This window comes from Pezoporus occidentalis, unplaced genomic scaffold, assembly GCF_034315485.1.
Source record: "Pezoporus occidentalis ecotype Australia unplaced genomic scaffold, CSIRO_AGI_Poc_V1 ctg54, whole genome shotgun sequence".
In the NCBI taxonomy this organism is placed as follows: Eukaryota; Metazoa; Chordata; class Aves; order Psittaciformes; family Psittacidae; genus Pezoporus; species Pezoporus occidentalis.
In genome coordinates this window covers 5360313-5374607 of record NW_026915877.1, presented here as the reverse complement: position 1 = coordinate 5374607, position 14295 = coordinate 5360313, and the positions used below count along the sequence as shown (strand labels likewise).

The window sequence follows — 14295 nt, the reverse complement described above, 5'->3', positions numbered from 1 at the left end:
TTAGAGCAACAGCTTGCCACATGTGTCAGTCCATGCTCTAGCCTGTGCAGACCAGAGCAAGATCCCGGTTGGGATCGTTCTGCTCCAGGGGGACAGACGGCTCAGCTCCCTGGCTGCTGGCATAGCCTGCCAAGGGGGTGTGCATGAGAGGGTCCCTGGGGTGTCACTGGTAATTGTGACCACCCCACCTGCCCGCCCGGATGGCCTCAGTGCATGCGCCTGGCCAGGCACAGTGCAGCTGCCTTCCTGTAGCTCCCATCATCCTCCCCTAGCCCTGGCCAGCCAAGGAAGATGCAAGGATGACATTTAGGCAAGGCTCTCCCTGGCACTGTGCCTGTCCATGGCTCTTCTGTGGTAGCTCCTCATGTTCATTTCTTCAGACCCTGCACTTACTTTGGTGTTTGCTCCCAAAACTGCTTTGTTGAGTAAGCCATTGCTCCCTACCAAAACACAAGCTGCAGACATTGCTCTGCCTTTGCTCTGCAGTCTTCAGCTTCTGCTCTCAGTCTGTGACTTTCGGTTCTTGCTTTCCTCTCTGTGGCTGGAAAGTCATGCACTAACACCATTATCCAAAGAAAGCATTATTTTCCCATCTTTCACAAAGGTAATTTGAGCAATGCAGGCTACGTCGAGCAAGTGGGAGAATGAACAACTGGAATGCAGGCAAGTGTCTGAAGCAAGTAGTGCTTTAAGGATGAATCATTGCAGAGAGAAGAAGCTGTTTGGTGAGAATTGTGCGCAAGAATGGAAAAATTAAGCAGATTTCTTTAACTGCCAAGCTTAATTCTTAACTCTTCTATGAGCACAACACATACCAAGTGCCCTGGTGATCTGCTAGAAGAGATTTATGTAACATGCACCTAAACCACAAGTCACATGGCTGGCTTTCCGGTCTTATACTTTTTGATCACGGAGGGGTGAGTGTATTTTAGTTTCCTCAGCCACGCTGCAGCATTTAGCAATGCTGGTTTAAATGATCTTCCACTAATATAGCTTTGAGGTGTCTCAATCAGCAAAACCATAACGCCAACTTCATAGGCTTCAGTGCTGACCCTGCTGGGGGGGAGCAGGCTCTGCCAATGGACAACAGGAGGATCCAGCTCCTGGCCAACATAGTGGGGACTCTGCCCCGCGGGCGCAAGCAGGTATGGGGTTGTTTCTATGTACTTGGAGGCTGGTGGCTCCTTCCAGCCTGGAAAGCCGCTTTCTGCCTGTGCCTGCAGGTACCAGCAGAAACGTCCCGGTTTCCTCAAGTGACTGCTCAGGTTCACTGTGGCTCCTGGTGTCAGGGTGCTAGAAGGATCACCATCAGATGCCTTTAGCCTAGCTGGTTTGGGGATTGCAGTAAAATCTTTTCAGCATCAGCTGTGTGGGAAGCTTTTGAGAGGAGCAAGCAAAGAAGTGTTCTGCTCGCAGGGGCTTGGGTGCATGTAATGCTTTTGCAGCTGAGATCTGCCCTGGCTGTATTTCTTCTCTGTTTACAACAGTACTGTGAGTCAAAATAGGCTCTTGCTGTCCAGGATTTCCTTTAAACTGCATTTACTTCAGTATAGCAGCCTGGCTAGACTGCTCTTTGTGCTGCAGTGCTGACAGAAAGCACCTGAGTTATTTCCATCTGGGTTTTGGAGTATTTTGCTACAACTGTTGGACTTGATGGGCTGTCTCTGGCATCTGGGCTTTTCCCCCAGAGCAGTATATTTCTGCTGTTTGCAAATGGAGTTCCACAACACTCTCTCTTGCTGTTGCTCTAAATTGCCAGGTGAGCAATTCCATCTTTGGTCTATTTGTCTAGCATGAAAGAACCTAAATAGGAAATGTTTGAGACACATGGCAATCTGGAAGTACTATTAGAAAACTGGTACATAATATCTGCTCACTTAAGGCTTTGTTCAGTAAAGGAAACACAATCCTTTTCTTTGTACAAGTGTGAGGAGATAAAGGAAAGCCAGAGCCAGATTAATCTTGGGAACGCCACTGCTGGGTAGCATCCAGCTCCCACAGCTGAGAAGGAGCAGCCCTTTGTGCAGCAATTGCTGCTGGTGCAAGGGGAAGCTGGCAGTAATGGCTGTGACACTGCTGTGTTTGTTAAAGATGACTTACAACACGGGCATCAGGCCCGACAACTGGTCTGAACAGACCATATGTACCTAATGCTCACTGGCCTGCCATTAGCTGTTTCACCTGGTGTGCAGTTTATATTACACGTGGTCTCTCCCTCCTCTCCTTTTCTTTCAACAAGTAAACGTATGTTTCTATAGGTGATCATGCTGTGGCATCATTTTATACTGCTGAAGCCCAAGATGTGCGGCTGTATAGACTACAGTCATTTCAGGGATAATGTAATTCCTTATTTGTGTTTCATTTTTATGGGAAAAATCAATGTTTAACACTGATCCTCACTTTCTCCAGAGAACTCTTCAAGCACAGGTCTACCTTGCTTGAAACAGGGATCCTAGGTACTTGTTGCCATGCCCATGCATCAGTTGACTCAGAAATGCTGTGCAACTGACACAAGAAACTGCAGAGAAAATTGCCTGCAGATACCTTAATTTATGTGTGCTTTCTACCTTTTCTGACTAGTGATAAGTTTATAAATGCCCACAGATTTTTAGTGGGAAGGTATAAAAGAAAGGTGAGGTCTTAGTATAATAGAGATATGATTTGGGCACTTTAGAGATAATAGTTATAGCAGTAATGGGAATGATGGCAATCCCTGCTTTCCAGAATCTTGGAGCCTCACCCATTTCAGCTTTTTGCAGGGCTCCCATTGTTGGAAAGATGCTCTGGTGCTGTGTGCCCATCAGCCTTCCCCAAGAGCAAGAGTGCCTGTGCAACCCTGAGGAGGGAGCAGCCCATGGCACAGGGTGGCCACAAGCCATGCTGCGGAGCTGGCTGACCCCTTACTCTGTGTGGTGCACTGCAGTACAAAGCGAATTGTGAAGAAGGAATATTCCTTCTGTTATTTGAAAACACAGGGTTGCTATATAGTGTGTTTTGGGTTGGTTTTTTTTTTTTCTTTATTTTTCTTCCTGATTGTTTTGTTTGTTTGTTTTTTAAGTGCGCAAAATAAGACAAGAGCATTGTTGACATTGCTAGAACCAGTAGAATGTCCATCTCTGATGCCCAGTTGGATGCAGGGGTTTTCTTGAGTGGTTGAACCTCTTGGCTTCCCCAATTCTGGAATCCTCAGAAATTGCATCTCCAGCACTCTGGGGAAGAGTTTTCTGCTCCAAGCATTTTTGGTGTCAGATTCAACCTGAAATTATCACCACCGCACAAGAAAAGCCTTGTGTTTCTTTGTTTTATATTGGCTGGTGGTAGGGCAGCTGTCAATTTTAACTTATTGCAGGGAAGATTGGGTAGCTAGTGGGAGGTTTTCTAATAAAGTTGGAACAGGTACTGCATTACCATCTGCCAGTGAGGATGCCCAGATGTTTTCTGGAGGTGAACAACTGAAACAATAGTCTGATTTACTAAGAGTACCCATGTTGGTTTTGTTTTGGCTTTATTTTTGGAAATACTAAATTTTATATTTAAAAAGTTCAGGAAAATAAGAAAAGCTGAGCTATAGCCTGTTTTTCAGGGCTTAATTTCCAACATAATAAAAACAAACATGAATTCCTTCATCTTCCTCATGCCAGTTAATGCAATCCTTCACATCAGAATGTGTTGCAGTTGATACTTCATCTTACAGCAATGTTAGTTAAACATCCTCCATGGGCATTTATATCAGACCAGTTATGGCTTGAAATTGTTCTCTAACTCACTTGGAAAGGAATGCTAGGGTGAAGAAAGTCTTCTTGGGCAGGAGGGAGCACCTTTTTCCAAGGTTTGTGCACCCGGAGGTCATTGCTGTTGGCTGTTGGATCTCTGCTGTGCCCGGCTGAGCTTGCCATCAGCATCTAACAGGTGGCTTTGAACATGATGAGAAGCTGTCTTGAATCCTGGACCGTGCTGCTTTTACTCCCTATCTCAAAGTTTAAGTTCTCATTTCACTGAGGTGGAGGCTGCGTTGGTACAAACTGGGGGTGGGAAGCCAGCAGATAGTTTTAGTTTTCTTCTAAACGACTGATTTTAGCCATGTGCCTCAAAGAACCATGAGCCTACTGACCATTTTTTGTTCCCATTTCTGATTACAGCTTGCCTTAGCCAGATCCAGCTCCTTGGATGACTCCTCCAGGCCACAAAGGTATGACAATATTCCTCTATAATCACTGTTATTTACTTATTCCACATGAAATGTGTGTTTTGGGAATCTTCCCATTTAGCTGCCCTAGTTGGATAAGGGTACAGGGCAAAGAGTGGTACCCAACACCTGGGATGGGCAAGTCAAACTGTTAACATTTAGTTTGAGTAAGGAAAGAGCAAGCACAACCACTGCAACATCTGAAGAAAGGCGTCATGATACCCTGCTAGCACAAGGGTGGGCAACGATGTTTTGGTTGGAAATACAGAGTGCATGAAGTGGCAACCTGGCATTCATTTGGAGTTCTGTGCATTCTTCTTACAGACACCTTGTTGCTATATTGAAAGAAGATAAAGAGGCATTTGGGTTTGAAATCCAGGTAAGGCTTAAATGATAAGCTGATCCATTTAAAAATAAAATATGCTGCAAGCTCTCAAGTGTCACATCCTCAAAATTAGGTTAAGACAGCATAAAGCAGAGAAAGGTATCTGCCAGTTCCTCACGAACTCTGAAGAGCTTACAGCAATAATACAGAACTAGGATGCATTTCCAAGTTTGGTTTGTTTTTTTTTTTCACAGCAAAGGTCACAGATGAAAATTTCTGGCCTGCTCACAAGTCAGAGTGTTGAATGCAGGAGAAATCTCATCCAAATCCAAATATGAGACAATGGCAATGAATTCGTACTTCCATAAATGAGTATTTTTAGAAGAATTGTATATGAGACTATTTTAACATAAAGAGACATCCAAAAACCTCTCTCTCAGAAAAATACCTTCTAGTAGCTTTTTACTACCTCCTTTAAGGTATATAGACATACATATTTTCAAAGTAGATGTATACTATTGATATGTTTTTTAATAAATAACTGCTAAGCATGAGTTTTTGAGTGCTAAACCATATAGGAAGGAATTCTGTTAGATGTAGAAGTCAATAAATCATTACATAGGAAAACCATAATCTTATCAGGAGCACTGCTAATGGGAGATTTTTGTTCTGTAGATTTTTGAGAAAGGTAACTCTCAGAACAGTAAACCTGATAAAATCCTGGTTATGAATAAAAGATAACCCCAGGAATAAAATGATGAAGTTTTGGGAGCAGCGGGTTGTGTCAATGCCACAGAGCTCTGCCTACCAGCAGGACCTGCAGGTGGGAGCATGTTTTGAGAGAACCTCCCATGTCATCCCCATGTTTCAATCACCGTGGCAGCAGGGCATCTTCAGAGTGCTTGCCTGTATCTGTGCGCAAAGAGAAAACAATATTTTCAGTGAAATTAGTGTATTAGGAAAAGCTGAACTTTTTCAGATTTGTTTCTGTGACTAATGAGTGGGTAAGTGTTCAGCTCGTGAACAGTGGAGAGCTTTCAGAAGGGAGGATAATTGAGTCAATTAGTGGGCTTTTGTATAAATTGTCAGGGCAGATTTTCATTATATGTGACATTCTGATTAAAAATAATTGTTCTTGGCACATTTTCTTCCTGAACATTCAGCCTGAGCAGTTCTCTAGAAAGTCCAGGCTATGGAAAGGCAGCATTTGTCTGATACTAAGGATTACCCATTATTTAGAGGCTGTAATTTCATTACTACAAGTTAAAATTAGGCAAACCACAATAAGATGATGTGAAACTTTAGGTCTACCATCTGCAGGGAGCTCATGAGAACTGCAGTGATGGCCAAATGCCAGAATTTCTTGCATGTTATCACTTCTTCTACTTCCCACTTGTGGATCAGAGCCTGGGTGCAGCTCCCAAAACACCCAAAGTGCTTGCAGAGCAGACACTCTGGTAGCTGGTCTCTCCCCTCCACTGTAACCATTTAAAAGCTAGGTGTGCCCTCCAAAACCACAGCCCAGACAGCTTCTGCAGTCCAAGACGAGAAGGTATGTGGAAGGGAAGTCCAGTCTCCTGGAGTGCTTCTTTTGGCGCCATCAGTAACACCCCAGAGATGCCCACCTCTCCAGCTCTTGTGGGGACATCCTGACGCCTCTGTCTAGAAGCTCCAGTTAGGTGTGATGAATCTCACCCTGCTCGTCCCCTCATATCGCTCAAGCTGGCCCAATCTTTCAGGCTGGTAGGTGAACGTGACCTGCAGCTGCACGTCCTCCAAGACACTCATGTTTGACTTGGTGTTCTTAATTTATCCAAAAGTTTTATTATTGGTCCAAGGGCTGATATCACTGTGATGGTGTGATTTGGGCAGGTAAGCTCTGAACTCAGACAGCCTTCATCCCTATTTGTTCCACACTGATAGAGAAATTTGGGAATCTAACATCACTTCTTATATTGGAGTTAGATGTGGCTGTCAGGTTTTCAGGAAGTTCAGCTTCACTCTTCAATTTTGATAAGAAGATACAGCTAAATACTGATATTTGCATGTAACCAAGACGACATTTCCTGTCATTGAAAGATCTGGTCAGGTTGCGTCACCTAGTTTTGCATTTTTTTAAATACGTCAGCACTGATAATCACATGATGGATTTATAGTTAGGATTACTTATGTATATTTAAATGTATAAGTCAATAACAAAAAGCACTTTTGAGAGGGTGTGGTGATGTGGATAATGAGTTTAAGAGGCCAAAAGAGCAAAAGTAGGTTCAACTTCTCCTGCTTTTCAGTTCCCCTATTGTGAATAGATCTATCTGGAAGCACCAGCTGGCTTCATGCAGCAGTCACAATGAGTAGGAGTCGATCACTTGAAAACCGAAGTCACATCCTGCCATGCTGAGGCTGAGAACATGAAATATCCTTCCAGAAAGCAATCTGCATCCATGCTAACAGATATTCTTGACTGAAGTTACTGAGTTTTGATATTGAATAACCAACTTGCTTTAAAAGTTTGTTGGTTTTTTTTGCAAAGTCACCTTACAGGTATCTTTCAGGTGTCTGCTGTTCTCTATTATAAGAATGCAATTTCTAATTGTTAGGTTATAACATTCTGCTCTCTGCACTTGCATGATAATACACCCTGCTCAACACAGGCTTCTCATTTCAAAAATGTGTAAAAAAGAATATTGATTTTTAAATTGTTTTCATGTTTTTTATATTGGTAACTCTGTCATTTTGGTATTAACAGACTATAAGATTTCCAAACCAAAATGATTACTCCCCGGAGGTATGCACTTGTGTCTGCAAAATTCAGGAAGAAAGTCCTGCCTATCTTTCTGGCCTTCAAACTGGTAACTATTCATGTTGTTTTCCTTCTGTGGTGGCCTTACCTTGCTTCCCTCCCACTTACTTTTGTTGTAGAGCATGTGGAAGGCATGCATGTGCTAATTTTTGCTTCTGTGTATCTCTAACAGGTGATATCCTTGCCAGTATCAATGGTGTGAACACTGATGGCTATAGTCACAAGCAAATAGTGGACTTAATAAAGTCTTCAGGGAACTATTTAAAGTAAGCATCTCTCCTTCAAATGCTTTTTAGCTTAAAAGACTCTTCAACTGGAAGGCAAGAAAGCTTCTGGTGCCCCCCTGCAGTCCTGTGCTGTCTCAGAGGCTGTGAGTCTGTTTGTGCAGAGCCACACTCTTGTTGCGTGTGAAGGCTGAAGACAGCCACAGAGGAGAGGGTTCAGCATGTGGGGTGCTCCCTGTCCCCACATGCAGCTGCTTCCTGAGCACTCCGTGGCCCCATGCTCTGCAGTGCACTGTGGCACATGGCCTGGAAGTGCTCAATGCTCCTCTCCACTTCAGTGCCAACATTGCCTGTTCTTCACAGGTTAGAGACTGTCAATGGGGCCATGTTTGTGCGGAAGATGGAGCTCGAGACCAAGCTGCAGCTACTGAAGGTGATGTAATTAATTAGTTAATCTGTTGTTGAATGCAGAGGCCTGTTGTGTTTCACTGCTAATGGAGGTAGGTCCATGGGGCTAGATGTCCTGGCAGGGACAGAAACCCATGTGTCCACTGTCACCAGCACCCCAAGCCACAGTCCCTATAGTATTTTCTGTATATTTTTTTTGGTAATAATTTCCCTCAAAATGATTTCTGTAGCTCTCTAAATATTTCCATTTCTCTCTGTGCCCAGCTGGTAGGCAAACCTCCTCTGTAAGAACAGAACAGCGTATTTTAATATCCTCTGTACTTAGCAGAAAGGGAAGGCAGGCTTTCCCAAGCAGAGTCCAGGCTCTTCAGGGGCAGCATGCTGATGGCACCTCTGACTTGTAGAGCTTCTATTCTCCCAGCTGGGTCTGAGGCAGCCAGGCTAACAATAGGTTTTGGGGTTCCAGTGACCCAGCATGCCTCTCTGCTCACCCCACTGCAGCCACAGCAGTGCAGGGGCCAAGGGCTTTCCAAAGTTGGGACTTGGTTGACCTGAGTGGGGGATTTTTCCAGCATGCCAAACTCTGCCCACAGGAGTATGGTACTTTAAAAAGTTCATTAAAAATTAATCTGGCTAGAATAAGCCTCATGCCAAATGGGTTAGGCTTGCCAGAGCTGAGCAGCAGGGACAGTTTGTCATGTGTGCCATTGTCTATAAAATGTAAGTCCTGCCATGGGGGCAATTTCACATTTAGCATTTATCATATTTAAAACAATGTTTATTTAATTGGTTTGCACTGCATTTATAACAGTACAGCACCGGGTGTTGTAATTTGCTGCATGACACTGATGCTGCAGATGAGCAAACGTTAGTTGTGGGGGTTGGGGGGTGAGGAAAGGATGGATTCTTCCCAACCTTCACTGGTCTGTGGCTGATGGATGCCGAGGGCAGTGTCTGGCTGTCCAGACAGTATCTTGGTCATCATCACTTCAGCCCAGATGATGGGCAGGGGTGAGGAGATCAGGGTGAGACCTCAATGAGCTCAGTTTCCCCTCCAAGGTTTGTTAAACTGATGGGCACTATGGAGGATGCTTTTGGAAATGGCTACAATGCTTTTAGGCATTGCTCCCTGGCAGACAGCTGTTATTTTCTCTCTGAAGGAGGTAAAACTGACCAGTGGGTGGTGGGGGGCTCTGGGCTCTTGGCTGGTGTGAACAGCTGGGAGAGCTTAGCTTAGAGGCAGCGCTGGTGCTCCCTATGGGGCTGGGACAAACCCCTGCATGTCCAGTGTGTCTGGTGAGGTGGGAGGTGTTGGGAGGCTGGTGTTAGTGCAGGCGCGATGCTGGCCTTGCGTGGAACTCTGTGTGACCACATCCCTGGAGCTGGGAGGTGTTTGGAGATGCTGGGACTGACCACCTGGATGGCTAGTCCAGACATGGCAAGAAAGGACCCAGAGCCAGAGCACTCATCACTGTGCTAATGAGAGCACAGCAGCAGGATGCTTCCAACCTGGCCATGGTCAGTACTCCACGGCAAGTCGTTAAGTCTGGTCCCTTGTAAATCTGAATGAAGTAACCAGTAAAGTCACCAGAAATGGGCCATTCCTCCCCATACCTTTACAGGGAAGTCATAAAGCCAAAATTTCAAAATGTGCTGTGAATGGTTCAATTTCAAGAGAGAACTTTTACAAAACATCTGTTTCCCAGAAATGCCAAACCTCTGCAACAAGTGTTGCTACGGAGTAAAATAGGGTGTGAGCCTGACCCTGCGCTCTTAGAACGGTGTGCTGCAGTGGAAAGAATCTAATTCTGTTTATAACTGTCTCTAGTGCCTTACTGAAGGGTGTGCCAGGTTGTTGCCAACCCCTGTAACCGCACTGAGATGGCAATGTGCCTGTGAGTACAAGGCATCACCACAGGCTTGGACGTGCAGTTGCACAAGCATCTCTTACATGCAATTTCCTAGGTCTCTTTGAATGATAAACTTCTAAAACCTACTGTATTCAACATTGTGTAGGGATTGTAAGAGCAGACCTTGGACTAGTTCTCCTCAAAAGCGGTCACTGCTCCTGTTTTGCAGGCTTGCCCACAGGGCATCCCGGTACATCACCACCCTGCGGCTGCGCTGGGGTTTTCATTGTGTTTGACTTTTCCAAAGTGATGGAAAAAAAGTGACTGTGCTGACAGGATTGCCCATGCAGGTCTGGTTAGTTTGGGTGTACAAGTGTGTGATTTGGCAGCCTGTCTGGCTGAATGTCTAAGGTGCAGCAGGTTCAGGCAGATTATTGGGGAAGTACCTCTGCGACTGCCTCCAGGCAGAGGCTCATCAGTTGATTTGTTGTAATTTCTTTAACTATTCAATAATTTGTATTTACATCAAAAGTTGATCTGCAACAGAGGGAAAGAAAAATGTTGCTGTGTTGGATGGCATTAGGTTGGATATACACAGGGTGGTGTTACCCTAACACGAGGTTGGGATGGTTAGTTGTGCCATCCCCATGCTGAGCTGCAGGATCCAGGAACGAGGAGCAAGGTGCCCATTCACGGCTGGTGGGTTCCAGAGCTGCGGAGGGCTAGAGGAGGGTGGGCTGCAGAGCCTGTCCTGTGCCGGCTGAAGGCAAGGAGTATGCTCTACAGATTTCAGGCTGTTTCTTTTCAAATCAGATGTCTACAGCACCTCACAGCACCCAGAATATGAGTGGACTGTGGGGAAATTTGCTGAACTCCAGGAAAATTGTCTCTGTAAAAAAATGGACATACAAGTGCTGCCTGTAGCACCTGTACTTTCTAAATCCTTTTCTTTACAAGTGCTTTATGCTTGTGCAAACGTGCATGAATGACAGAGCCCTCTTCCTCTCCACAGCAAAGTCTGCAGCAGAAATGGGTGGAGTTGCGCTCTCTGCTCTTACAGGAACAGCGCTTGCTGCACGGTACGTCCTTGTTTCCGGGAAGAAAACCGCAGTGCTGCTGAGTTCTTCTGTGGAAACAGTGTCTCATCTGTAAAAAGCAATTCTTTAATCTGATTTTCATTTGCTTTCTTTTTCCCCTGCAAATGAAGACATGGGGCTGCCCCTGGGAAAGCTTTTTTCTGGGAGTGATAAATTTGGATGTTGCTTGACTAATGCAGACCAAAGGCTCTTTCACAAGAGTTCTAGGATGTAAATATTTTATCCATTCTTATTTGGACTTATCAGGGGAAAGGTTTTTTTGCTTGTGTTTTTTATGGGCTGTCTAGAGAGTGGCTTTGATTCTGCATGTGGGGGATGGCAGGGGCAGAGAGCAACCCACAGCTGGGAAACAGCTTCCCTCGAGGCAAAGGGGCTGCTCCCTGCACTGCGATGCTGGGCATGACATTTCCCTGCACCACTAAGGCACAGGCATCCTGCTCTCCAGCACTGAGCAGACACCAGTAAATAATGCTCCTCTTTGGCTTCTGCTTTCAGGGGAGGTGAATGACAATGCACTGCTGGGTGCGCTGGAGCTGGAAGAGGCCAGCTTGCTCAGTGGCGGCAGCTCGGTAGGACACCTCTTTCCGGTGAAGCCTCGCTTCTCCAGTGAGAGCAGCTCCCGCAGCCGGCTGAGCTCGATGACTGTGGACAGCGAGGACAGCTTCTACCAAAGCTGCGCCTTTGAGGATTCAGCTGCAGAGAGCCCGAGCCGCCAGTCGAGCGTGGATGATGACTGCTTCTTCCCCAGGGACGGAGATGGTGCTCCTGGGAGGTCGTCACTGAGGAGGATCCGCAGTATCAGCCTGGCCAGCAGCGGGTCCATGTCTCCACTCTGGGAGGGCAGCAGCTGCACCAGTACTTTTGGGACCCTCCCGAGGAAAAGCAGGAGACCCAGTGTCCGAAAGAATATTTTGAAGTTCATTCCAGGCCTTCACCGGGCAGTGGAAGAGGAAGAAAGTCGAGTCTGACATTGCATGTCCATCCTTGATGTCCAGGGCTCTGCACGTGGGACTGCTACATGGCCTGGGAACACGGGCAGCAGCTCAGTGGAGGCATGCAGTGGGTGATGCGTGGTGGTGCTGCATGGCAGTCCTCCAGACAACAGTACTAATGATATTTAAAAAGCTCTGGGATTTTCAAGTATTTTAATTTTTAATCAGATCAAACTGTGGACCTCTTCATTAACTTGAAAAATGACTAACTCTAAAACATGAAGAACCTTTGCAGAACTTCCTCAGCATACTTTAGTGTTAATAACAGTTTTTAATTGAATGCAAAATTGGTTGATAGCTATTTATTTCCTGTTACCAAAGTCATAGTCTTCCAAAGGTCTTCAATAAAGCAAGTGCTTCTACTAAAACCAGTGACAGGCTGCCCTTAGAAAGAGGATGGAGGCCAGAGCACATGACAGAGACAGACCCTGGGCAGCAACATTTTGAAATGAAGGGCAGAGATTTACCCATGGTAAAAAGAAAATGAAAGGGTGAACTCCACAACTCAGTTCCCAGTCTCCAAAGCAGGGATCGGTTCTGCTGTTCAGCTGAGCCAACAGCACTGACAGATTTACAAAGTAAATGCTGGCTGCTGTCAGTTTCTCACTCTTAGCAGCCATTGTATAAACCTGCAATAAACTGGTTTATTGGTTGTGATTTGACCAGCTGCAATCTCTGCCAGTAGCTGGTTTGGCATGTCTTGCCAAACCTGTCTTGCTCCAGGGATCTGAAGTAGAAAGGAGGCTGCTGAGCATGCACACAGGACAGGCTCTGTGCACGAGGAGCTGGTGGTGTCCATGTGCTTGCTGCTTTGAGCAACTCCACATGTTCGGAGCAGGGGGAACCAGTCACTAATGCACCCCTTATAGGCCCTGGTGTCAAATGAGCATAGTGGGGAGCACCAGCAGCATTGAGCAGAGGTGCCAACAGGCTGGTAGCTCTGTGGAGAGAGCACTCCCCAGGGAAAAGCAGTGAGGTGAGTATGTCTGTGTGATCTGGGAGGGAGGCAAGGGGGCTGTGGCAGTGACTGCTGTGGGAGGCTGCAGATGATAGGCAGGGGGGATCTAGCAAAGGGTGATGGGTCTCTTCATTTCCTACTTCTCAACGCAGATCTGTGGTGCCAGTCTTGCTGGAAACGGAGCTTTCTGCAAGGTGTCAGATTGGCAAGAATCACCAGAGTGCTGGGGTCTCACTGCACCCTTGGAGGGCATGGTGTTCTAGTTGCCTGGCTGGAATTTTACTGGACTTGAGAACATACTTGTCCACTTATCATGATGTAACGATATAGCTCAGATTGATCTCACTTCTTTAAGGTGAGAGAAGTAAAGGCAGATGATTGTCCTGCAGGGATGAGTAGGATTGCCCTGTGCCTGGAGACAGTTGCAGGTTGTACCCTGGGGACCTCCTTAGAGGGCTGTGCCTGGGACGTGGTCCCTCTGAGGTCCAGGGACTGCAGGAGATGGCCCTGGGGTTGGTGCTTCCACTGCATTGTCAGGAAGGTCACTAGGTGTTCACATTTCTTCAGGAGCAGAGACTTCATCAGTAAGATTAACTTGATAGCTCATATGAAGTGATTTAATAAATAAGGGCATAAATGTGAAGAAAAAGAAAAATTTTATTTCCCCCTCAGGCAGCAGGGAAGTAGGCTGTTTGCTTAGCCCAAGCAACCTGATTATGTTTTTCAAATACAATTTAAAGAATTTTAAATATAATTTAAATACCTTGTATGAGTCATTCATCTTTTGACCCAGCAGACCATGCAGTTGTTTACCACTTGGGTACTGCTGTGGCAGGATTTCCTGGTCTTTTCATAAATCTCAGGCTAAATCCAATAGTTTCCCTCTGAGATGAACCCCAAATAAAAACAACCTGTTCCCAATAGTTCTCTAATTAATGAATGTTGCTAAGCCAGCAGAATCCGTATTGGCGTCTGTAATTTTTCTTAAAAAGATTAAATAGCTGGTAATACTGCAAGTATCCGGGAAAGCTGAAGGGCAATCAGGAGAAGAGCTCATGAGGTTTATACATATGGGAATGATGTTCAGTCTGTGCTGCTGAACCAAACACCTGCAGTTCAGCCTGTGAGCCCTCTGCTATCATTCATCCCCCAGCCCCTGGGCTGGAGGTGGGCTTTGGTCTGACACCTGCGGGGAGTCAGAGCCAACCTGTCAGCCCAGGCTGGAGCATTTCAGGTGCTGGTCTGGAGCTCATTGCTAGACATCATGTTTGTTGCCTGTGATTTGCTGTCTCAAGATAGAGTTTTACATTTCTTTGCCAGTAACACCAGCTGAAATGAGAGAAAAAACAGGAAATATTACTTCTACTTGGACAAACTGTGGAATTAAATGCAGATATGTGTGATTGAAAGCAACTGTGGGTAGAATAACCAGAAAATCTGGTGAAGGCTGTCAGA

At 45.7% G+C, this 14295-nt stretch overlaps 1 protein-coding gene across 2 annotated transcripts; it reads left to right on the top strand.

Moving 5' to 3' along the window:
• The first annotated feature begins 898 nt into the window (after window positions 1-898).
• CYTIP (cytohesin 1 interacting protein) lies at window positions 899-13761 on the top strand. Of its 2 annotated transcripts, XM_062637835.1 has the most exons (9): window positions 899-1145; window positions 2259-2339; window positions 4140-4189; window positions 4511-4565; window positions 7258-7360; window positions 7484-7577; window positions 7899-7968; window positions 10806-10872; window positions 11386-13761. In XM_062637835.1, the coding sequence occupies exons 1-9, from the start codon at window positions 1080-1082 to the stop codon at window positions 11856-11858; spliced, it is 1059 nt and encodes a 352-aa protein (XP_062493819.1). In that variant the 5' UTR covers window positions 899-1079; the 3' UTR covers window positions 11859-13761. The 2 variants fall into 2 exon arrangements, with proteins under 2 accessions (XP_062493819.1, XP_062493821.1); XM_062637837.1 differs by lacking the exon at window positions 2259-2339 and having other exon boundaries at window positions 902-1145.
• Window positions 13762-14295: the final 534 nt, after the last annotated feature.

Bases quoted from the DNA above. Each gene is read 5' to 3' on its own strand.
- CYTIP (XM_062637835.1), top strand. From the start codon at position 1,080: ATGGACAACAGGAGGATCCAGCTCCTGGCCAACATAGTGGGGACTCTG. The intron at 2,340-4,139 runs GTAATTCCTTAT...TTCTGATTACAG, and splicing joins ACAGTCATTTCAGGGATAAT to CTTGCCTTAGCCAGATCCAG. The intron at 7,969-10,805 runs GTGATGTAATTA...TCCTCTCCACAG, and splicing joins CCAAGCTGCAGCTACTGAAG to CAAAGTCTGCAGCAGAAATG.